At 44.0% G+C, this 25,024-nt stretch overlaps 1 protein-coding gene across 2 annotated transcripts in view; it reads left to right on the forward strand.

Annotated features, from left to right (window-relative positions):
* The first annotated feature begins 6,907 nt into the window (after window positions 1-6,907).
* ST7 (suppression of tumorigenicity 7) overlaps window positions 6,908-25,024 on the forward strand; it is a 154,809-nt gene continuing 136,692 nt past the window's right edge. The window contains exon 1 of one of the 2 annotated variants that reach the window (XM_082311352.1): window positions 6,908-7,065. In XM_082311352.1, coding sequence (XP_082167478.1) covers window positions 6,915-7,065 — 151 coding nt within the window. In that variant the 5' untranslated portion in view covers window positions 6,908-6,914. The remainder of the gene's footprint in view (window positions 7,066-25,024) is intronic. The other variant, XM_082311353.1, reaches the window with a different exon arrangement.

Below are 25,024 nucleotides of genomic sequence, written 5' to 3' on the forward strand. Positions count from 1 at the left end.
TGTACTGGATGGATGTGAAGAGGCAAGACAAGCAGGCCAAGGAGGAAAGAATTGTGTCAGGCAAGGCAAAAGGGTATTTTGGGACTTGATTTTGCAAAGGTTTAACAAGATTTTGCTCAGGAGCCAAATCTAGCTGTGATCTTAAGGAAATTTGGATGCTACCTGCTTCCGTGGCAGAGGATGTGCTGCTTGCTCCATCCCCGTCTACCTACAGCCAGAGCTGTTCTTATCCTCCATAATAGTTGCCAGCCTCAAGCAGCAATAATTATCTGTACGTGACCCAGCACTGTGAGTGCTCAATTGCCTTCATCTGAATTTCTGGAGATTAAGTGAAATGTAACTGTCAGTGGATTTCTGTGTTTCTACTGATACGTAGCTGGTAAAGATGCTGTGTTGACAAATGATAGGGGAGAAATAAACTGTGCTCTGCTAATTGCAGATTTCAGAGGAGAGGAGTTGAGACCTTTTTCTCTCATAAAAAGGCTTGTTTATTAAATATAGTATCAATGCTCAGCAAATTAAAGACCACTCTCAGCGTCTTTTTTCTTCAGAAAAAAAAGGACAAGACACCGAACAGTGGGAAAAATTCCATGTCTTCTCCATCTCCTGCATCCACAAATGCATCTCCTTAAAAAAAAAAAAAAAAAAAGAAGCAGATTTACTGTTTGGCTTCAGTCCAAGGCATGGGTATGGGAGGCTGAGCTCTTGTCCTTTCCCTCAACGTAAACAGGGGAGGGAGAAACCAGCGCTGGTTCCCTCCGGGCTTTTTGCCATCTGTCTCTGCCTCCCTGATTCTCCCACAGCCTTGTTTGCCTCCCGTGACGTACAGAACGCACGGATGCAGATGGCAGACACTGACTTGCCGAGAGCTCTTTTTTGACCAGGGGCCAACCTCGCAGCTCGCATCATTCCTTTATGAATCCTAAGCACGTACCATCTCGTATGAATACTGACGTGTCTTGGTCCACCACCTGATTTTTATAAAGGATCTTCATAAAATGCCTCAATGAATGCGTGTGTCCACCTACTGCATAAAAATATGTAAGTGCTACTGGGGGATATTTCCACAGATTTAAAAAAAAAATAAAATTTCAATGTGCTTTAGCAAATGTGTGTGTTCGGGTTGAGGCACTCTGCCCCGCGCTGATGCCTAAGTGTGCCGACGGTCAGGGTGGAATTCCCATCTCATTTTTAGGAAGAAAAGTCATTTGTTAGGCAAAAAAGCAAAAGAAGAAAACAGGTTTGGGTTATTTTTTTGTTTTGGAGTTTGGTTTCTTTTTTTTCTGGTTAAGATTTATTTTGAACACTACCTGAAAATACTGAAACGCTGCTCTGAGTCGCACCAGCTATTTGGTAACACCTTTCTTTGCCCTGTCTTTGCATTGACATCTCATCCTTAACTGAGCCAGTTCTAACTCAGCTTTTGTGACTTGTCTGGCAATTAAGGCAGCTTGTTGGTTCATTTTCTTGTCAGTAAAGTTCTTAAAACAACTTTCAGGCGGTCTTTCCTCCCTCCCCTACAACTGCCCAGACACGTTCTGCATCACCCTGTTTTCTGGCAGAGTCCCCATGGCCATGGCCAACCCCAGGGGTTTAGGGGAGTTTGCTTTCCCGTTGTTTTCTCCATCCTCCTTTGGTTTAAGCAGATCTCTGGGAATCTGAAGATTCAGCTTGCTCAAACTCAGCTTCCCTGCTTTCTGAACCGATAAAACAGGCAGAGCTTCATCCCCATATTCCCACCTTCATACTGCTTTGGAAGTAATAAGGAAGACAAATTTTTTAAGCTTTTTGACAAGCGATGCTCGAGGCATGTGAATGCTTATTTGACTTTTCCTCATTAGTAATGGTGGCATATATTTAAACATTACTGTCTTCCTTTAAGCTGAAGAATATTCCTGTAATACCGTAATATCTCACTTTTAAGGTGGGGAACAGAAACTTCAGCCTGGGCACACTGTTCAGAAGTCTGTAGTTGCATACTTTTGAAATATCTCTGCTTTAATGAAAATACATTGATTAAATTGTAAAGTAAGCATGAATTTTTATTTCAGTCTTTCTTAGCATATTTTCAGTTCTCCAGACTGTGACTAAGGATCGTGTGCTTTAGCTGAAAACAGATTTTTCACATGTGTTTAAGCCATTTTATTCAGACTTTGGTATGTCTGAAAAGTGCTGGCTATGGGATCCCATGAACTCTCCTCCCGTGCTTTCACATTGGCATGCTGTGTCTCACCATCACTGATTTCAGTTTAGACTGCCATCTCCAGTTCATCCCTGATATTGTTTAATATGCATCTGATGTTGTTTAATATGCATCTGATATGTTTAACATGCATCTGATACGTTTAATAGGTGCACTATATGCATATGTATTTATGTGTATATACATACACGTGTAGATATATGCATGCATGCATACCTATATATACTGTTGGTTAACATGTATCTAGATTAAAAGGTGTTGGGCATAACGCTGCTCAGCTGGATTCAATTGCTCACCGGGCATCAGCTGAAGGTCGGGGGATGTCTGCCTCCTTTGAACCAAGCTGGCAATGCTTCCCAGCACTCACTGATGTCTGGAGCCGACGTGGGGCTTGTTCGTGCCCTTTCAGAACGTCCTCAACAAATGTGCCTGGCCATCTCTCGCCGGCCAAGAACCCTGATGCAATCTTATTTTATAGCTGGGCTGCAAGAGGATTGTACATTGTGGGCCTAGAAAGAGTTATTGATCTCTGAAATGTTCAGACAGAAGATATTTTAAGGTTTATTTAAAAAAACCCAAAACAAACAACATTAAAACCCCCACTACTTTGGATCACGACCCATAAAAAGATCAGGTGGGCAGAATTTTCAAACTAGACTTTTGCTGCATAGTGGTGCCATCTATTCTTTCTTACTTGTGAGGACCCAAGTTCAAGAGCATTTCTTTCTCCTGGAAAAAAACAGTAACTTCACTGTACCTCACGTTTAGTAACTGTCATCGCTTCTACTTCTTGATTTCATTTAGCAAAGTCATCAACAGTCGCATGAGAAACTAGGAACCCTGAACTTGGTTTATGGCAAACAAATTAGTAGTGTTTGCACTTATAGATACTATTTTGAGGTAGGAACTGGGGTACCTGAGGGGTTGTGTGACAAAACACTTAAACAAGTGAGAGAATTGAGTGGCAAATCTTAGCAGAAAGGCAAAAGACTCTTTTCAAAATTATTTTTGTCCAATGATCACTTCAGCTGTATTCTGTTATGTCTTGACTTAGCAAATAAGTGCCTGGAGCCAGATGACACTTAATAAAATCGTGCCTCTTCGTAGTACTGAACAGTTTGCTGCTTTGACTTGCGAAATGCCTGTTTTAAGGCTTTGTATTAATCCTTGGCACTCCTTTCGAACAGAACTGAAAGAGGAGAGATAATTTGTGTTAAACAGAGCCTGAACTGTGAACTTGTCTTGACTCTCAGCTTAGGTGGTGCTTTAATGGAGACAACTGAAATGTAATTTGTCGTATGAGTGCACCAAGCTAGCCATGAGTCAAGAGATCCTAACGGGTAATTGCTCTTCACCTCATGCAAACATCTGAGTTTGGACACATGCTTTTTCTTTCCTGTTTTTTTTTTTTATTATTATTGTTGTTGTTATTGTTATTATTAGTTTTTGTGTGTAGCACCCAATGGGAAATCCATTGGAGTGTGCTACTGAGAGCCTGAAGAGCTGGACTCCGTTGGCAGCTTGGTTTTTAAATTCTTTATGCTCACTGTAAAAACACTGGAGATGCAGGACTGAAATGCATAAAATTACTGCAAAATATTAATAACTGCTGTAATTCCAGGGGAAGAAGAAAGAGTGGTGCTTAAAGGAAGAAGACAGAAAATTTATAACTGTGCTTTAAGTGGGCACAGTTCATAGTGATTTGATCTTCTAGTAATACAGAGGATATAAAGAAAGTATAGCTGAAGAAACCAACCCAGTCCACTCCAGTCTTTCAATAAAAGACAGCTTAACAGAATGAAAAGTTGTTTATAAAAATAAATTATAAAGAAGCCCCATAAACCACCTCTGCCTTTCATACATAACAGGAATTGATCATAGTTAGTTTTATAATATAAGGGATAATATTCTGAAAATTAAAATATGTAGAGGAAAATTTATAAAAGTGAAAAAATTGCTTAGTTTTGGGGGTTTTTTTACTAACACATAAGAGAAAGTGAGATGAATATTTTGATTTATAAATAACTGCAGGATGGAATAATGCTGACTTTTTTCAGACATGACTTATGTGTTAAGTATTTCTTGCCTTCATAACTGGAGGGGGAAGCTGAAATATTTCAAATGTGGTTTTCTTTGGTATGTAATTAAACTATAAATGACCTTTTTGTAGTGAAAGGCCATCTGTATATTCTAATTTTAAAAGTTTTCTGATGTATTAGCAGGAAAAACTTCTGTCGTTCTTGCACCAATATTCCGATCTGGGGACCGCGCTCCCTTAATCAGCAGATCCTGCCATCTTCGATTGCACAGGACACAGCCAGCTTCAAGTTTCCCCGTCCAGCTTCAAGTTCCATAGCATAGTCTGGAAGAAAAGATTTGTGAATTTTGGTGCTTTTGGTACTATATGAGAAGGTATGGATTTGAATAACTACAGATTTATTTTGGTTTAATGTCTGTGGATATAGTAAACATTCTGGAAAAGCTACTATGTTTTTCTCCATGATGACTTTTTCATTGGCAGACTAGAAAATCCCAGGACAGAATGGCTATTACCAGTTGGAAAAATTCTCCAGGATTTTTTGTTCTTTTGGTACTGCTTCAGAAATACTACCTGTTTCTTAAGATGCTGGAAAGTATTATCCCACTCCAAACATATTGTGGAAACACAGAAGGCGAAAGGTCCAAAGAAACTGCAATATGTACAGCGCGTGTCTGCTTAAGTGTTTCTAACTCGCGTAACAGCAAAAAAAGTAGGGATCAATTGTGTTAACCGGCCTCTGAATTTTTGTCACATTCTGTTTAATGTCTTTATCAATGATCTGGATGAGGAGATCAAGTGCACCCTCAGTAAGTTTGCAGATGACACCAAGTCGGGTGGAAGTGTTGATCTGCTGGAGGGTAGGAAGGCTCTGCAGAGGGACCTGGACAGGCTGGACCGATGGGCCGGGGCCAACTGTATGAGATTCAACAAGGCCGAGTGCCGGGTCCTGCACTTGGGACACAACAACCCCATGCAACGCTACAGGCTGGGGGAGGAGTGGCTGGAGAGCTGCCTGGCAGAAAAGGACCTGGGGGTGTTGGTTGACAGCCGCCTGAACATGAGCCAGCAGTGTGCTCAGGTGGCCAAGAGGGCCAATGGCATCCTGGCTTGTATCAGGAATAGTGTGGCCAGCAGGACCAGGGAGGTGATAGTGCCCCTGTACCTGGCCCTGGTGAGGCCGCACCTCGAGTACTGGGTTCAGTTTTGGGCCCCTCACTACAAGAAGGACATCGAGGTGCTGGAGCGTGTCCAGAGGAGGGCAATGAAGTTGGTGAAGGGTCTAGGGCACAAGTCTTATGAGGAGCGGCTGAGGGAGCTGGGGTTGTTTAGCCTGGAGAAGAGGAGGCTGAGGGGAGACCTTATCGCTCTCTCCAACTACCTGAAAGGAGGTTGTAGCGAGGTGGGGGTCGGCCTCTTCTCCCTAGTGACAAGTGATAGGACGAGAGGAAACGGCCTCAAGCTGCGCCAGGGGAAGTTTAGGTTGGATATTAGGAAAAACTTCTTCACCGAAAGGGTAGTCAGGCAGTGGAACAGGCTGCCCAGGGAAGCGGTTGAGTCTCCATCCCTGGAGGTATTCAAAAGAAGGGTAGACGTGGTGCTCGAGGACATGGTTTAGTGGTGAACTTGGCAGTGCTAGGTAAATGGTTGGACTCGATGATCTTAAGGGTCTTTTCCAATTCTATGATTCTATGATTCTGTTGACAAATCTTGTTTCATGAGGAAATACCTCATTGAGAGAGTCATGGAAGAAGAATAATGCATTTCACAAAAGTACAATTTTTTGACTGGATGATTATGCGTCATCAACACTATTTTAATAAGACACACTTATTTCTCGTGCCATATAATATCTTCGGGGGGGGGCAGTTTTACAGTTCAGGACTCTGCTCGGCACTGTACACACAACTATGTCCAAGCAAAACTGCAGTTTTACGCCTGTGATATTATCCTAGCAAGACTCTTAGGCGAGTAAACTGCAAAAAAACATCCTACGAGAGCCCTTTTTAGGCTTAAAGTCCTGCCGCATGGTGAAAACACCGCCTGAAATTCTTCCTCAAAATCGCAAAGACGTGAAAAAAAGTTGCACGGCCTTTTTCCGTTTCTCTTTTTCCCTTTCCCCCCCTCCTCGTCCCCGCAGCCTCTCGCCGTTTCCCCGCATTTCATCATGCAGCTGCCGGGGTGCCGAGCGGCGGGGCGCGGCCGGGGGCAGGTCCGGCGCTGCCGCCGCGGCGCGTCCCTCCCGTCCCCCCCTCGCCCCGCTTTTGGGGACCGCCGGCCGGGGCTTCTGGGCTCGGCTTTCCCCTTCCCCGCCCCTCGGCGGCAGGAGAGGGGGGAGCCCCGAGTTACAGCGCGGGTGGCTTTGCCTACAACCGCCCCGCTCGGCGAGGGGAGCTCGGCGGAGTCCATCTTAGCGGGCCGGCCCTCGCCGCCGGCCGCCGGGGCGGGGAGAAGCGGCAGCGCCCCGGGGGGACGCGCAGCCCCCCGCGGCCGGGCCGCGCCCCTCGGCGGGAGCTCCGGGAGGGGGAGAAGCCGAGTCGGGGAGGCGTGAATCATCCCAGAAATACACGCTGAGAGGCTGTGGCAGCAGAGAGCAGCGTTTGGCTTCTGTTTCTTTTTTTTTTTTCTCCCCCCCCCCGCTTTTTTTTTTTTTTTTTCCCCTCCTCCAAAAACATGGCTGAAGCTGGGACGGGTTTTTTAGAACAGCTGAAGTCTTGCATCGTTTGGTCCTGGACTTATCTCTGGACGCTGTGGTTCTTCATCATGCTCTTCCTGGTCTACATCTTAAGGGTGCCCCTGAAGATCAATGATAATTTAACCACAGGTAGGGTGCGATCATCCCCGAGGGGGCTCTCCCACCGCCGCTTGCCCGACGTCCCCTTCCCCTTCCCCCGGGGGGCGGCGGAGCCGCCCCCCGGGGGAAGGGGAAGGGGACGTCGGCATCGCCGCTGCCCCCTCGGATGCAGGGGGACCGGGCATTGCCTCCCCCACCGCCTCCCCTTCCTCCGCGATCGGCGTAAAACCCGCGGCGGGGCGCGGAGGCGCTCGGCTGTCCCGTCCCGTTAAGGCCGGAGGAGGGAGAGGGTCCCTTCCCTCGAAACGCTCCCGGGGCGGTGGGAGGCTACCGGTTGCTTGGTGGTTTTTGTAAAAAGGGGCTGGGGTGGGGAATGTTGGCTTGTGAGTGACAGGGCTTCAGAGAGCGACCGGGAATTTCAGAGGCTTGAGCAAAAACCTGCAGCTTGTTCAATTCACGCGAAGTCAGGAACAACCACAATTTACATCTCGTATGCGCCTGGTCTCAAATCATTTCCATACCGGGCTTATCTTTGATGTAAACTGGGTAAGTATGTAAATACTTCATCTTCAGTTGCAGGGCAGTTCATTCTTTCTGGGAGCTCGCTTAGGAGCAGGTGGCGTACGCCTGTGCGAGGGCTTCCAAAGGAAAATGGTGTTTGTGGAAGGTCCTCGGCTTCTTTGAAGGATAAAAAAGGACTGGTTATTGTGGGGAATATGCTTGGAGTCGGGCAGTATATGGAGGGGAATTAATATCTTTTCCTGTACAGTTTATATTACACTTCAGCATTTTTTAACAGGATTAAACTTTTATTATGTTTCTGATAAAAATTAGATATCTGCTTATTCTTTTGAATGATAATAAATAATATGCATGCAAGTTTGCTGGAAGATTGTCACTGGTGCAGTGGACTTTGGTCGTTAAGACTCACTAAGGCAGTATGCCACTACTACACTGAATCAGCAGTAACTTCTGTAGTGTTAGCCAGTCTGAATTGGGCAGTTATGTCTTTATCCTGAAATTGCTTATTTTTCCTTCCTATCTACCATGGTCATTTAATCCCCCCCCCCCCCTCCCAGAGAAGGCTGTTTGTTTTGGGGGCAGATGAGATGTAACCCATGCGGCATCCCTGCTGCTGGGAAGCCGAGTGCTATCTGAGCGCTCTTCACCCGCCTTTCTGGCCTGTTCTCATTCGATAAGCCTTTGGCAAATCCAGCATCAAAGAAGAACGAAGGAAAAAAAAAAAAAATTCAGCATACTGCAATTGTCACTTTAAGCGTAGACAGTAAACACAATTAAAACCAGTTTTTAAATACAATTTTGGTCAAACTTTCTCAATATGCCTTTGAACAAGTATCCTGTTTCTTTGACATGGCTGCATACTGATTAGAACAGGGTGTAATTCTTGTTGCTTGGTTATTAACAATGTATGTAATACATAGGTCCCAGGTAAACATTGCAGGCCCTGGTTGTCAAGCAGCATTACCAGAATGCTTTTTATGATCATTTTCACTATTGGAAAAAAATTGCAGGTGTCCATCTGAGACGTAATCAAACCCCTCTGATTTTTTTCCTGAGTTGGAACAAACTAATTCTTGATGCACTCTCTCATTTGAAGTGTTACTCCAGCCATCTTCAGCTGAGTCATCTTGGTTTTCGTTGAAACGTCCCAAAATGCAAGTGAAATGGCAGTATGAAATCTGCAGATCGGAGAGGCTTTCACACCTGTGTGTTTTAAAGCATTGAGGGGGTTAAAAAGACTGACGAAATTGCCCTTAAGTCCCAAAGCGCGTGAGGAAAATGAGTTACCAGGGAAGAACAACAGGCACAATATGGCCTTCATGCATCATCTGTTCCTAAATGGGGTTTATTAAAAAATCAGCACTGGCAATAACATGAGCGGGTTTTTTTGTTTGTTTTGTTTGTCAAAGCTTTTGTGAATGGATTAAAAACGATCTGATTTATTATGGTTTTTGTTTTTTCTTTTTCCCAATTGATCACAATGGGATACTGTCAGTGGGTTAAGGTTGCTCATAAAGTACCACAGCAACTGGCCCCAGATGCGATACTAATCAAATGGATCTCAGTGGTGTGAAAATAGAAGTATAAATGTTGCTACTAAAACTTCTGCATGACGTAAAGAAATAATAAGCTGATTAAAACCAATGACTGGGCGGTTTCCCAGAACAAGCTGGATCTGTTGGTGAGTCGAGGTGAAACAAACTGGTTTTCAGTACCACCAGACGCAGGCTTAGACAGCCGGTAAGGAACTGCTGTTCTGCAGGTATGATTTGCACCTCATGAAATAGTGATTTAAAGAGATTTGAGGTATTTAGCTCAAACTTCTTACCGTGAGTCCACAGCGGGCTGCTGTGATACGAGGGACTGGTGTGGCATGTACGGCAGAGTACCTGCCAGAGGGACCGGTGCTTCGTACTGCTGTGTGATTTTGTTTTTCCATGCCTGACGTCAATATTTTTAAAAGGAAGTTGAAAAGCTGGAGAAGATAGTGGAAAAATGATTTAAGGGCTGGAGAGGATCATCAGAGTAAGAGATTTTGCTCGGGAGGTGACTAGATTACAGTAAAGAGGTGTTGCCATGGGGGAGAAATAAATGGCCTTTTAATCACGAAAAGAATAGTAAGAATTGATGACTGGAAGCAGAGGGCAAACTCAGTTTAGTGATAATCAGGCATTAATTTTTAATGCACCGCGGATCAGCTGCTAAAGGAACCTTTGGGTTTCCCATGCCTGGAAGTCTTCAAATCAGATGGCAAAATACAAGTCCCTAGTGTTCATACAGCCTTACATCGGTTTTCAGCGAGGACTTGGGCAGTGCGCCGTGCAACGGCGGCCGTCAGAGTAGCTACGGATGGGTTCACCAAATAGTCCGGTGGTCACTTCTAGCTGTAAGTTTTGTTAAGATGAAGTGTGGAGCCCTTTTTCCCCCTCTTTTGCTGTTGTACAGATGTGCATGCCCCGAGCATTTGGTAGCTCTGGTAGTGCAAGTCAGTCATTCTGTATGTTTCATTGCGCTTCCAGGCTTGAAAGTCCTCGCAGTTTGGGGCAAGCGTAAGTTCAGTATCCTCAGTGGAGTAGATTACTGTGATATAATCAAAGGGAAATCTAGTCTGTCATATCAAAATATTAATGTTAAATCTTATTGTGGTGTTTCATGGGTTTTGCATTTTATTGAAGCTTGATATACAAATCAAATCATGAAATCCTTTATGAATAAGTGTGTTTCAACTTATAACTCTACCATACCATTAGCCAGGAAGCAAGAGAGGAGATTTAATATGCCAGGCTAAAATATTAAATACAGAATAAGTAGTTGAGGAAGCGGATGTTATCATCTTATTCCAAAATAATTAAAATAAACATGATTATTTTATGTAACATGCTGTATTTTCCTCCCATGTTGGCACTTGCACAATTTCTGAATGCCACATTAATCTGAACTAAGACACACCTCTTCTAAAAATGTGCAACCCTGCTTGTTTTTCCTGACATAACAGTTTGGCTTTCTAGTCATATCCTAAGAAGGAGAAAGTCCCAGAAGTTAAACAGTTTCTGATTATTTTATTTATCCTTTCGAAGCGCAACAGAAAGACGGATTTAATAACCAGAGCATTAAGTGCAGCTGGCTTGCGACGAGGCAGACAGGAGGAAACCTTTGGGGTAGAGAAATCGGCAAACCTGATTTCCTGAAAGTGTGAATAATAAATGTATGGGTATGAGCTCCGGGTTGAAGCTGGCTCCGTCAGTGCTGCAGAGTATTACTGGCTTTCTGCGGGACGTCCCGCTTCAGCTGCACTGGAGCAAGGCCCTGTGCTGTTACCGGTTGAACATCTAGAGGAGGGAGGGTTAGAAACCTACCGCGGGAAAGGCAGCGAGTAACGTTGTCCTGCCGGGCCCCCGAGGTCAGCGAGCCGGGGAGAACCGCAGCCGGAGGAGGAAGGGAAGGCCACGTCGCCTCGGTGAGGAGCTGGCGGCTGTGACACAGTTGCGTTCTGGGGAACGCGGCGGTTTTCTTCATTATGATTTTTTTATTATTACTCTGACGTTCCTACTGAAATAATTGCCTAGAATTTTAATTAATGTGGGATTTGTGACCGTGTAATAGGCTTCTCGTAGAGCCCAGAGCCTGAAGCAGCGCGCATGGTGCCAGCCACCTGGAGAGGGGAAGAAAGGCTGACGCGCACCGCGCTTGCGGCAGTGGCCAACACCAGATTACTCACTCGCAGTCAGGGCTTGCGCACGCATGGGAAGGAGGACAGAGCAGACATGGTCTCCTCTGTTCCCTGTAAAATTGGGATAGTGACGCTTTCTCTTCATCCAAGAGTCCTTCTGAAGACACAGAACGGAGAGATTTTTAGGCAGCCAGATGCTACAGTGATCTAGTCCGCCTCAGATGCATTCACTGATGTGTGCATTGCACAGGCTTCGGTAAATAAAGCAGTTGGACCGCTCCTGTCTCACTGAACCCTCATTTTACGAAAACGATCCAGTATTTAACCATGCAAGAAAGCTGGGTGTGATTCTATAAGCAGAAATACCACGGGAGAAGGAGAGATGGAGCACCCCTCTCAGGTTTAGGCTACGCTGCCTTAGGGTGGTGGTTGCTGTCTTAGGGGTGGTTGCTGTCAGTGGAGCTCATCTCACCTTCCTGATCTTCCCTTTCTGGGTTTCCTGACCTTGCAGATACATGCTTGGCACCGGTGCAGTGTGCTCCAATAGGTTGCAATGTGAGAAATAAGTAACTTTTCGTTCCCATGGTTTCAAATTCAAGCAGCAGCAGAAAACATTCTCCTGTTATTGAAATTTAGCTAATGGTCACTTTTTTCCTGCTGGTGCTGTTTGGCCATCTGGAGCTGTGTGTGCGCAGACCTACGGTGATAAAGCACCCTTAGGGCAGAATCTTTTTTGTTAGCCAGGGATTTGTCCTCCCCATGGCTGCGGGTGTGCTCGGTCACCGTAGCCACCGTGCGTGTCGCGGTTTGTTTGCTGTGATAGCATCTTGACAGCACGATCAGGAGGTATTGTTCCCCTTCATAAATTTAAGCCCGGGAAGGTAATCATGAGGGTTGGAAAACATTAACCTGATGAAGGCCAGGGAATTTCAAATGGATTAAAAACAAGTGAACAGCTTCTTTCTTTTGAGAAGAACCGAAGGACAGTTATTTTTACATTCGCGGACTTGCTGGTAGTTGCTTGGCCTTCTTTCAAAGTCATCTGCCATCGTTGGGATGGGTTTCCCTGTAAGTGCCTGCTGTGTGAACTACAGAAGTGAGGGTGGTGATGTGACCACAGGAGATCTGGAGCAAGATTGCTATGCCGCCAAAAGTAGCTGGAGAACCTCGTAACTCCCTGCAAGTGCAGTGCTGAGGTTTTTTTTCCGTATGAGCTAGACTGTTGAAAGTAAAATTTTAAATACACGACCACTTCTGGCAAGGTCAGCATTAATCCTGCATATGGATTTCACAGAATAAATTATATCAGTTATATATAGATAGTTTGCCCACTGACAACAAATCACTTGTCTTTTAATTTTTGTGTTTCGCAGAACGTAAATGAAGTCTTTCCTAAATACTGATCTTATTTTTCTGTAGTCCTAATGGCACTAAAGTAAGCAGTGTTTTGTTTACTCTTAACCTCCATCTTTGGTTGTATCAGCTACTGGACCGTGAAGCATTCATAGTGGCTGCTCAGCCTCCAGACAGGGTTTGGATGTTAGAAGTTTCTTTGGTCTGCCTTTTGGGGTTTTGCAAAAAATTAGTTGTTACCTGGATATAGGATAATATTCATTATTATAAAACAGATTTTAACCGTTTTAAGCATGTGTTTTTTCAGCGTGGTACGCTTGGAAACTCTCCCTTTAACTTTTATGGAGAAGGATATGATGTTCATGAAAGTAGTGTGTTATTTTTGAGAAAAGTCTTTATAGATGAAACTTGGGATTCTTGTGGGGGTAAAAGCCCTAACAAAACTTGTTAGATCAGTTCCCAATGGATGCAGCGTACAACGATACTTGTTTTCTACAAATTTTGGCATTTCTTCATGAGCTTGATTTTTTTGATTGAGCTTAATTTTTCACTCAGCATCAAATGCAGGAAACTGAGTGAAGTTTGTAGCAAATGCAAGGTTTTCAGAAAATACTTCTTTAAGAAATTGACTTTCATACTACAAAAGCTCTAGAAGATTTGCAGGCAGTATTTCAGGGGAAATGTGTAAGCCAGAGCCTTCAAAATAATACTTGATAAAATCTTGAGTGAGCTTACTGTGGCACTGGCTGATACGCAACCATGGAGTTGTACTGCCAGCTTCTAACTGAAGTTAAGTGTCCTCCGTGTGCTGATGAAAGTCTTCAGAAGTGCTCCTAAAACTGCATGTATTTAGTGGGATTTTCCCAAAGCATCTGCTGAGTGCCCGGCTAAATTTAGCCCGAAAGAACATAAGCCCCGTTGTTCACAGAGGTCGTAGGTCCTAATTGTCTGAGCGGCTGCAAAAATACTACGATTCTAAATTAAAAGAAAAATTTAAAATGGATTTTTTAATGGTTATTTTGTAAACAAAGCAAATATAAAAATATAAATCATAAATTTGCATTTGTGAAAGACGCAAGAAGTGCTAAGTGGTATCAGTGCCTAAAGGACTGAAAAGAGGGAGAAACACATAATTCTGTGCCAGAACTCTACATTAAGTGAAAGACAGAAGGACGTGATGCCTGCCTTGAGAGCAACACCTAGCAGGAATTAGGAAGATGATGTTGGATAAAACGGGGATTTGGGGTGGAATGGTATGCCCGTGTTTTAAAATGGATTCTGAAAACTGCAGCATCTCAGAGAAGAACTACGCAGAGTCTAGCAAAAACACATTGCTAGCATAAGGAAGCTCAAACTGTTTACCTAATCACAGAGAAGCTACAGAAGCAACTTGACGGTAGCGAAGGAGGAGTAAGAGCTTTAGTCTAGTTGACAAACATATAGCGAGCTTCCTAAATATTTGGAGTTAAAATGCATGTGATACACTTGGCAGAATTGGGGCCAAATCATTTGCGGTCTGAAGAAGCAGCCCGGCAGCGAGACATGCTGCGTGCAATGCCTTCACTTTAATAGAAGCAAAGATTTGAGAAGTGCTTGCTTACACTGTAAACCATATGGTGGGAAGAAAATAGCAGGTACTAAAGTAGCCTTTAATACAGGAGAGACAACTCTCACAAAACTGGGTGGCTGCAAGCTGAATCCAGAGGAATTCACATGCGAAGTATGTTTCTAAAGGAAATTTTTGAGGATGTGTGTGTTTGGACCCAGCTGCTATGGCAAGCGATGCTACGGCTTTGCAGCTTTGGCTGTGGTGGTATTAAGACCGTCAGCGTGATGAGGATTGCCAAACTCAGTAGACGGGGAATGGGAGCAAAACCTAATGGCCTGTGATAAACAGGAGAGCTGACTAGTAAAAATGCTATCATGTTGAGATTAAAAAAAACCAACACCCAGCTGGAAGCGATTGCTGAGGGTGTGCAGGTGCGTTGTGCAAGCACGGAGGCTCCGACAGTCCCCGGATCTGCCAGGACTTCTGTGCCTGCGCCAGACCGCCAGCCCCGCCGAGTCCAGGGCTTCTGTGCGCAGCTCGGTCGGCTGGCAAGCTCTGTGCTTAAGGGAGAGTTATTTGTCTTGTTGGCAAGCGGTAAAGCAAATAAAACCACCTAAGTGGTGACTTATATTGGATGACCGAGCAGTTTCTTCTGGACTTAAATCTACAGAAATAAACATCACCGTCAGAAAATGAAGAAGATAGATAGTGTCTTTTGTGCAGCAGTCACAAGTCAGGATTCAGCTTTTTTATAACAAGGCTAGTTGTTTAAGAAGATATTTTATATTTAACAAAATAAGCCCCTACTCCAGACATCTGTTGGTATGTCGAATACAACTGAGAGTTATGTTAAACTGTACAGGGAGAACCAAGGCACAGGGAAATGAGACCCCGATCCTGCAAATCTTTCGTGGCATGATTGCTTCTGCAAGCCTAGGTCCAGGGGTTTACTGCAAAGGTAATTAATGGGCATGAATTCTTAATGACTGGGGCATAAATAGTTTACCAAGGTACTGCAGGAAGCCTGTAGCAAAATTGGGGATGGAGTCCGCAGTTTCTTCAGTCCAAAGGCAGTTTTCCCTCTTGTAATTTGACGGTCACATGTTAAGTTTTACCCTTTTTACCAGAGCTACTTCAGAAACGTATTTAGGGCATTTGTCAGAGAATTTAAGATAAAACCTAGCTTGGTCCTGTGGCCAGACTGAGGTGCTTGTGGGGATGTAGCTCCTTCGCTGCCTGTTAAAGGGGGTGTCTGAAGGCCCCTTCCACCTGTTTTTAAATTAGCTCTTTGTGGCACTGGAGGCATCTATTGAAAGATTGTATTATAAACTCCAGCTCGTCCTCGTGTCTCTGAAGTGTCATGTAGACCAGTGATGCTGTGTAAATACTAATGAGTGAAAGTTGCTTTGTAAACTCCCAGCACAGGCTAATTGGATTTTTTTGTGTGTTTCTTAGTTGGGCACTGCAGAAGGGCAACCAATTTTAACACCAAGAACACTAAGCTTAAGCAACGATAATGCATTTAAAGACAAGAGTTAATGTGCTCTCAGCAGACAGAACAAACAAGTTGTTACTGTTAAGCCTGAGGAAAGGACCTAAATTCAAAGTCCAAATCAAAACTCGCCAGCTGCTGTGAGAAGACAAAGATTTATTATTGTAGAGTCTAAACTGGAGATTTATCACTGCGGCAGATTCAACGCTTAAGTGATTAAGTGCTCTTAAATATACCAATTAGAAGGATGAAAGCTATAGGGCAAAAATGAAATGCAGTCATCGTAAGATTCCTCTTCTGCACAGTGTGCCAACTGCAACCATGAGATTTAATATCCAGCTCACTTTCTAGAAATAAACTTTGCTTATTAAATGTCAAGCCTGTTAAGTTGATATGTTAGGTCTTGTGCTCAGCAGCAAGACAGTCAGAGATCAGATTTAAAGCACAAGAAATGTTATCGTCATCATTGTTTTATTTTGTAAGGCTGCCATTCATTTCTCCAGAAAATGTGCTCGTAACTTGAGAGTGCTGTAGATGTTGATCTTCACATACATGTTTTGATGGCACTGCCTGTATGTTTTATGCTGAGGACTGAAAATTGTTTACAGCGCAGCTTGGTCTGGAGCAGGGTTATATGATCTACTAACGCACTTAATCTTCCATGTGAAATTTCTCTTGCTATTTTTAATTCCAAAGTGAACTTGATAGCAGCGTACCCAGCTGGCATGTTTTACACAAATCTCAGCTTGGAGTCCCAGACTAGTAATTTCCTCGGTTTTTGGAGAGAAGGTTAAACCAGACCCCGTGAGGAGAGGGCGTGCAGCTGGCCCGTCGTACCCTGCACAGGGGACGAGGGGCCGGACACCAGCCCTTGGTGCTCCTGGAGCAGAAGCCGCCTGTGCGCAGCAGCAGGATGCTGCAGCGGAGCTGACGAGCCTTCCCTGCTGGGAGAAGGAGCCGAGGAGGTCTCGTGCAGTGTTGCACTGATGCAGACCTACTTCTTTTAGGAGCCAGAAGTGTCTCCTCAATAACACTTGACTTTTTGGATTTATCTGCCTGCTCGGAGTAGGCTCCTGTACCGTGCTGTGTTGGGTGGTATAGAAGTGCCTCATAGTCCCTATGTCTGTCTGTCCAGCTCTTTGGGTTAGGACAAAAGAGGAATGATAGAAGCACAGGAGAATCTCCTTAGCAGTAAATGTTGTCTTACATACTTCTAACTTGGATTTCCCTCCAGAAATCCTTGTCAAGAGTCTGTGGTTTTAAAATGCTGATCGCAGCCATGTTAGCAGCAGCCCCAAAAGCTGTGTAGTCTTGGGGGAAACACAAGCCATGAGGAGCTCTCATTAGCTCCAGGACTTCTGAAGATGCCCAGACTGCAGGATTTGCCTAGACCTGGTGAGCGAGGCTTTGGCCTGTCTTACAGTTGGGTTGTTTTGTCAGTGGCTCCGCGGGAGCCGGGGTTTTCACCCTTGATGTCCTAGCGTAGCTCCCCTGACTCCTGTGAGGGGTAGGTAGGAGCTGTGCTGTGTGGGACTAGAGAGGTGGACGAGGCTCTCTGGGACCCCGACTGCAGTCCCCAGCCATATTTTACATTATCTTCCCATAAACCACTTCACTGAAAGACATTTCTGGAACTTGATCGCTCTGGTGGTTAGAAACCTTGGTCTTACTCCAGCCCAGATGTATTCGTGGCTGGTTTGCATGCATTTGCCCTCATGACAGCTTTCTCCTTTACCTTCAGAAACTGCACCGCCGCCATGAGGACTGGTTCCCCATGCACGTACATGGGGTTTTCCCTCCTTGTCCTCCCCTTGTGAGGCTGAGTCAGTTAGGCTGTCCTAGCCTGCTCTCCTAAAATGGCTGGATGTCCTTGATCGTGCTAGTAATACTCTACTCTTTCATTTTTTCATCCATTTTAATTGGGTAACCAGCGTTGTACGTCGTATGCCAAGGGAAGGCTTCATTAACTGCCTTAGGTAGTGTAATTAATCTTTCCCTTCTTCCACTGGAAATATTTTGCCCTGTAGTCATATGGTGAAAATTGCCTTTTTTTTTGTGTTGGTATCTCCTTGGTGGATCATAGCAGTATGCGGTCATATAGGAGGTGTGGACCTGTCACGCCAGCTGACCAGCTGCGAGCAGGAACCCTTGCTGGCCCCTTGCCCTTTGCACTGTTGATCGTTGATGCACCCGTTGCACCGATCGATCAACTTAACGCTGATCCGGTTTCTCTGGCAGCTCATACCAGCCGCCTTCTGCACCCTTCTGGTTTTGATAATGAAAATATTCAGTAAGGTTCAGTTGACAGCTCCATGGGCTCTCCTCATAGCCCAGCGCTCCCAGGCACACTGCAGGTTTCTCCATCTCTGCCAGTTCCACCCTCCTCCCCACATCTCCTGTCATAACTAACTTCCTATGGTGCTGTCAAATACTTGACTGAAATCTAGATGGTTTAGAGCTACTCATTTTTCTTGGCTAGAAAACTGGCTATTTTTAATAAAGAGACACATCTGGTTGGTCTGGCATGATTTATTTATTTTGTGTTTTATCCAATTTTTCATTCACCTCTGCTTAATTTATTGTTACCTTTAAAATTCTGAAGTTTCGCATAGTACTGCTTTGTCAGTAGTGCAGTAGCTTGGGTCTGCATATTAAATATAGAAATATGAGGCATTCTGGCATAGTTTGGGGAGTTTCATCAGTTTATTAAAACGGATTGATTTATTGATGATTTATGTGTATTCCCTTCATCTCACACTCAACCGTGTCTTGAATGTGTTAAGCTCTTTGCATTATGTCTCTGTTTCTCCTGGTACAATATCTCTTTTCTTGCACTTACTTTTATTATTTCTTTACTCCACATTCAACAGTTTTCTTCTCGTTCAAAAGTGAAGTAAGTATTCACTTTGTTTTGGGGGCTACTGTATCCTATTTCTTACCTTGCTGTCTCATTATTTACTTTATTGAAGTAATCTTACTGGTTTGCTGGGTTTATTTTGATATATATTAAGTGTTTTTATACAACTCTTAAGGTATAACTCAGTCTGCCTTTTAGCAGATACAATTTTATTTCTGTGCCTTTTGTCCTCACCAAAGCAGAGGGGAATCTCTGAACGTCCCAGGTCTTGTGGGTGTTACTTGTACAGCACTGGTGTTGCTTTATTTTAAAGCCTTGGCTGATAGATCGGCATCTGTGAGGTGGAAATGGAATTTAACTTTCCATTATTATTTTGAGAAAGTCTGTGTTGCAGTTCAGGCCTCCTTGAAGCAGTCGGCAAAATTCCTACTGACTCTGATGAAACGACTGTGTTGCCCCGAGAGTTTTTTGAGGTTAGGTCCTGGGGGAAGAGGGTATTTAGTGTGAATGACTCCCAAACACCCCCCCAGCAATTTGCACATTCGCTGCCTTCCTGTGCTTGGAACATCATAGGTATCAAGAAACTGAGAACTGATAGCAGTGCAGGTTAGACAGCATTAAATAAAGATATTTAGTGAGTATTATGTGTTAAAAAAAGCTGGCTTGTCTAAACCTAAGCTGCAAAGTTTCTCAGGTGCTTTTATGTTTAAAGAGTTTTAATCAATTACCTTCCCACACGTTTTTTGAAGTTCTTGAAGTTGCAAGATAAATTTTCAGTTTTACAAGGTATTGTAAGCTTCCTGACAATATGACAAATTTTACACAATATAAGCCAAACCCAGTAATTAGTAAATCACTCAGCTGAAAATTTTGGGTGCTTCAAGTACTATTCCGCTGTCTTCTAAAACTCAGGTAGATCTAAAATTCCCAGTTTTTCTGCAGGCCACATTCAAGCTGGCAATGACTGATTATGGAACCACATCCTTATTAGGCAACTGGTTTTATTTAGGTTTCTGAATAATTATATATTGCTGTCCCCCTTGTGTTTGAGGGTCTAGGTCTATAAACACACAGCTCTGCAAATGCTCTGACAGTTGGGATGCAGAGTCAGCGATGTGCAGGACTAGTCAGCATCATTTGCTACTTTTCCTTAGGTGAGCTAGTAATACAGGCTTGAAATAAATATCCTATAAGGTCTTAATTACAAATCTGTTCTTCCCCTAGATATGGTGGAGTTCTTCTTGCTGGGTGGCAGAAATGCGTGGGTTTGTACACCTCTGTACTCTCCACTTTATCGCAGGGCTGTTAGGGGCCATTTTGTTTGTTGGTGCAAATGAGACCAGCTGCCGGTCGGTTGTTGTAAGGTGGCTCAGTGGCTGTAAATGCTGACCCAGCTTGGTTCATCGGGAGGGCAGCTGCCACCCTGGGGATCACCCAAGGTGGTGGGATCTCAGATCTTCCTATCTGGGTTGCGACCCCTTTGCATCTTTGCAGCGGACCCTTAGAGCTACAGCGGAGTCTTTGGTTTAGCCCAGGGTGAACACTGGACACTTTCTTAGTTTAAAAAAAAAACACCCCAAAACCAGGCACAGAGAGAATCCACACAGAGTTTCTCTGGCCATTGAGCTCCCTTTTATACACAGCCCTCTGTAAACTGCAGTCATCCTCTTTCCAGCGCACACACATGACCCTTCCGTACAGGCACAAAAATCAATAATAAACAGTAAATGGATAACGAAAGGCCTGCCAAGCAAAATCTCTCTTGTTTAATTTTGCATTTCTTTTCCTTTTCTAATCTAATGTATCAGAGAAGCATTTAAGGGAGAAGGACGCCGGGAGCAATGCAATTTTATGAAGCCTTTTCTCACAAACGCCTTTGTTTTAGGCGCGAAGGGGCTGGTGGTGCCGGGGGGCCGACATCCCCTCGCAGGGCCCCGCACGACCGGCGCTGCAGGCTGCGGCAGCGGGGGTCCCGGGCTTGCCCCTTCAGAAACCTTCTCCTTGCATAAGGATCAGAAACCCGTTACGTTAACGGAGCAGGTAGTGATATGTCTTGTGCAGGACGCGCTCGGCAGTTCTCTGGACCTCTTTTTATTTGTATATGGAAGCAGTACCGTATAGCTGTGCCCTCACCAGCTGTACCTGAGCCCGCCCTTTAACTAAGGGCTTTGTCCTCTTCCTTTCCCCCTCCCTCCTTAGATTTTTATCTGCCTTTGATGTTTAAGGTAAAAATAAATAGGTATTAAAAGTATCTTCTCTGTTGCAGTTTATAGCATTAGTTTATTTGGGGTATGTATTTTAAACACACAGACTGGAATTCTGTCTACAGGGCAATGTTTTCCGAAGCACCCGTGGTGTTTCATCACCTAGATGCTTTAGTCAGCCATTAGTTTACTTATTAACATGTGCTTATTTAGATATGCTTTATAATAAGTATAGTAATAAACCAGAAAGTGCTTTTCATTACATATCTGATATACAATGTAATATGTGCATCTGTAATGGCACAATATCCTTTTACTTGTACGCTAGTGTAATTCTCTACTGTGCGTCATGGCTGCTGCTTTTGCAGGGAGTTACACTGTCAGTTTGGAATAAAAGTTAATATTAATGAGAGATGTGAGAACACCATAAAATAATAATAAACCAAAAATACATGCCAGTTCAAACAAATTTGGTTACGGTGTGTTTGCTCTCTGAATGCTGTAGTTCAGCAAGAGGAAGGTTGGCTGACTCGAGTCCTCAACATTGTTCTTAAAATATGTGTCCCTCTGGTTGGGGGGGTTGCAACACTGCATGGCAGTAGATGGGAACGGTCTGAAGTTTGAATTCTGTTCTTAATTTATAGTGAACAAAAGAAACTGTATATTTATTTACAGAGACCATTAACATGACCATTTGGGATCTTGCAGTTTAAGTTTGGTAGAAAGGATTCCTTGAATTTGTTTATGAAGGGGATAAAATTATACTTTCGATTCTGCAGATGCTTATCATGCAGAAAACTAACTAGAAGCCAAAGCACTTGCATTTGAGTCACTTCCATTTCCTAGTGGTTGCTATTCAGGTAGGAATAGTAAGATTAGACTTTTGTTCTATGCTGTTGGTTTGTAGGTATTTTTTCCCCCTTGTCTTTGCTAGTTCCCTTCTGGTCCTTTCCTTAGTGCTTGAGCTGGGCCCTGCAGTGTGCCTTGCCTAGGCCTCCTTAAACGGATTTTGCATTTTATACGCAGTAATGTGGGCAGAAGTGGAAATGTCCATGTACAGTTTACGCACTAGAGGGCATCCTGTTAAAGATGCAGGAGGCATCCAGAGACAAGGAGAGGTGGCTGCGACCTGTGGGAAATGTAGTCTGAAAAAACCTGAGGCCTGATTGTGCGTCAGAGCCCTAACGAAGGGTCGTCATCAGTTGCTGATAGCGGACACATGCACACACAGACACAGCCCCACGCAGCAAACCTGTGAATGTGATGGAGCCCCTTCACATACAAGCAGAGATCCACAACAGTCATTATATTGCATCAAATTATCCACAGAGGGGAAGTATTAAGTTGAACACAGTCATGTGGTAGGTAAGAAATCCATCCTACAGCTGATGTAGCTGTAAGGCAGAGTCATGTCCCATCCTTGACCTTCAGAAGTCTGCTTGTGAGGTGGTCCTCTAGATTGCTTTTACAAGGTCAGATGAAAGATGAAGTCCTGGGCTTCGGTAAATCGGAGCAACGATGGTGCCTGCAGTAAAGCCAGGCTATCTTAAGTAGGACAAAAAGTGCAAAATACAGGACTAGAAGACTGATTGTTGACTTAAGGTGTCTCATATTTGTCTTCCTGAAGAAATCACTGCAAAATAAGCTAGACTGCGGGTTTGAAACAGTTGTGGTGATGCGTGCTACATCTGTGTGCCAAAGCTCCTGCAGACTGGGGGCTTAAAGACAGCGGGGACAATTTGCATTGAAACGCTGAGGAGGTAACTGCTGCCGGCCTGCCTGCATTTGCTCAACCCACTGCCTCAACCGTTAAGGTCACGAATTTTTAAGGCTCTGGAAAACTCATGGTAGTTTATCCTGCAGCGTTGGGTGGCAGGCTGCAGCGGTCGAGGAGCTGCCCCCAAACACGGAGCACCGCCTGCGCTGTGCGGCCGGAGCAGGTCGGGCAGCGGGAGGGGAGCAATTCCCTGCCAGAGCCGCCGGCTGCCCTCCTGCAGCACAGCCTGGCCCGCGGCAGAAGGCTGGTGCAGAACATCCCTGCACATACAGCCCCTCCCTGGACCACGGCTCGGGGTGCTTTCTTGCGGAGCCCAGTACGGGCACAGTCCGACGTATACCCAACGCTGGCTGGCTTGTTCTGTACAAATGGCAAAATTAGCTTCATTTCCTCAAGGTTTGTCTCCTCCTCAGCTGTTATTAGATAGATCTCCTGTATCGTCTGTCTGAGCGTTTGTGTAGGCATTCAGACAATTTTTTTGTTGTTGGTTTTGTATATGTACAAACAAATTAGAAGTGGTGGTTATTTCTTCTGCCCCCCAAATACAGCTGATCCATTCAGGCACCTGTGGACACTGATGCAAGTCTTAAAAAATGTCCCTTTTGATTCCATGTAATCTTTATAAAAGAAGAACATGTGTGTTGGTCATTTTTAGCATTTGACATTTTTTATCAGGGATTTGTCAGGAGAGAAGTCATCGCTTTTCTTTGATGCTTATGTCTGCCTTGCTAAAAGAACCTTATAGAAGATTGTTCTTTTATAAACCATTGTTCTTTTATAAACCAAATCAACCGAACTCTAATTCTGTTCATTCAGTTTGTTCCCCAGCTGCTTTATGTTCTTTCTCTGGACTGCCACTGATATTTTGTTTATGCACAACAGCATCATTTAAAAATAGGAGTATGTAGGTGGTTGCAGCTGCTCAGACAGTTAAAACAGACTCTTCAACATCAGGTGCCTCTGGAATAACACACATCTGCTTCATTGGGGTTTTATCCATGAGTTTTATTTGGGGAGTTTCAACTAGATTGGGGGTCTGGTGACTTGTCTTTATGCAGCTGTGTATTAAATGCTAGTTCCCACCTTTATGTGATCTATCCAGATTGACCAAAGATAAATGTAAGCGATAAAAGATGAAAAATAGCATTGCAGGTATGGTTTAGAATAGGTTACAAAGACCCGAGCACGTCTCAGTGTTTTGTAATGCCAGGTCCCCACCTGCTTTGTGGTTATTAAATTGATTTGTGTGTGTGGCTTGTTTTACGTGAAGGACTACCTCAGCTAAGGAGACTTACAATGAGGCATACTAGGTAGAAGCAACTTGAATACTTAAAATTTTTGTCTGTAAAGTATTTTTGTAAGAGCAGTCTCAGCTGTGATGTGGTTTTATGACAGATATTCATAAATGGAACAAAAGTATTTGCTGGTATCTATCAAGACAGCAGCTTAACTAAGATTTTAGAGAGATTTCAAAAAGAGAATACAAGAAAACAGATTTATATGGCTACCAGCAACTCACACTGAATGTCAGTGGCATAGGGATAGATGTTCTGGTCCAGTGAGTCATCTGCTACATCTCTTTGCATAATATATATTTCAACCTTGTCCTCTCTTGCATTTAACATGGTATAAAATAGCATGTTAACTGGAAGGGCAATGAGTTTTAAAGAATAGCTGCCTTGGGAGACAAGCCCTTGGCCCTTCCTTAGCTTACCATGTCTTCTAATGCCAAACAACGATGGCAAGGTCAGAAGAATTAAAAGAAGTTTACATGTTAAGTTGCTTCCTATGGAAGTACTTTGAAAAGCTAAATTTGTCCAATTGTATTGTAACATCTGAAGCTGAGAACATATAAGTGAATGTGAAATGTGACTGGGGCTTACTGCGTATTTTGCATGAAAAGCAGTTCTTCATATGTAAAGGAAAGGCCAAATAATGCCTGATGTATTGATTTATTTCTCAAGTGTTATCCAGTATCATATTAGCGTCAAGTTCTCATTTGCTCTCCAGCTCTTAAATGAGTGATGACTTTCACACTCCCCCTCCACTTGTGTTTGAATTTACTTTTCTCTTGCTTCAGCCATGCCACCACGGCCCCTTCCCAAATTGTGCAGCACATGGAGGAACACGGGCAATGATACGGAAAGGATTCAAAATCCATTTATCACTTTCTTTTTACAATTTTAAATGCAAATTTAGGTGCAGACCTTTTAACATCTAGTTCTGTGGGGAGAGTGAGAACATAAGGCTTCCTGTCCATACTTGCATCCTTTGTGAAACCCTCGAGGAGCCACTGCAGATAACGTAAAAGGTATTGCGTCTTTGCTAGCATACATTTTAATTTCTTCTACTCATACTTGGAACTAGGCTGTCTGCTTTCCGGGGAAAGGTCCTTTGATTGAAAATAAGTTGACAAGAAGGATGTCATGAAAGTTCATTTTTGGTGATCAGATGTATGAGTTCAGTGCGTTGTAGGGGAGAGCGGGAAATGATGCTTAATAAGCTGGAGGCTGGCATCCGGAGATTACCGAGAAGCAGTGTCTTCATTACCAAAACAGTGATTTT

This window comes from Platalea leucorodia (assembly GCF_965183815.1).
Source record: "Platalea leucorodia genome assembly, chromosome: 4".
Classification (NCBI taxonomy): Eukaryota; Metazoa; Chordata; class Aves; order Pelecaniformes; family Threskiornithidae; genus Platalea; species Platalea leucorodia.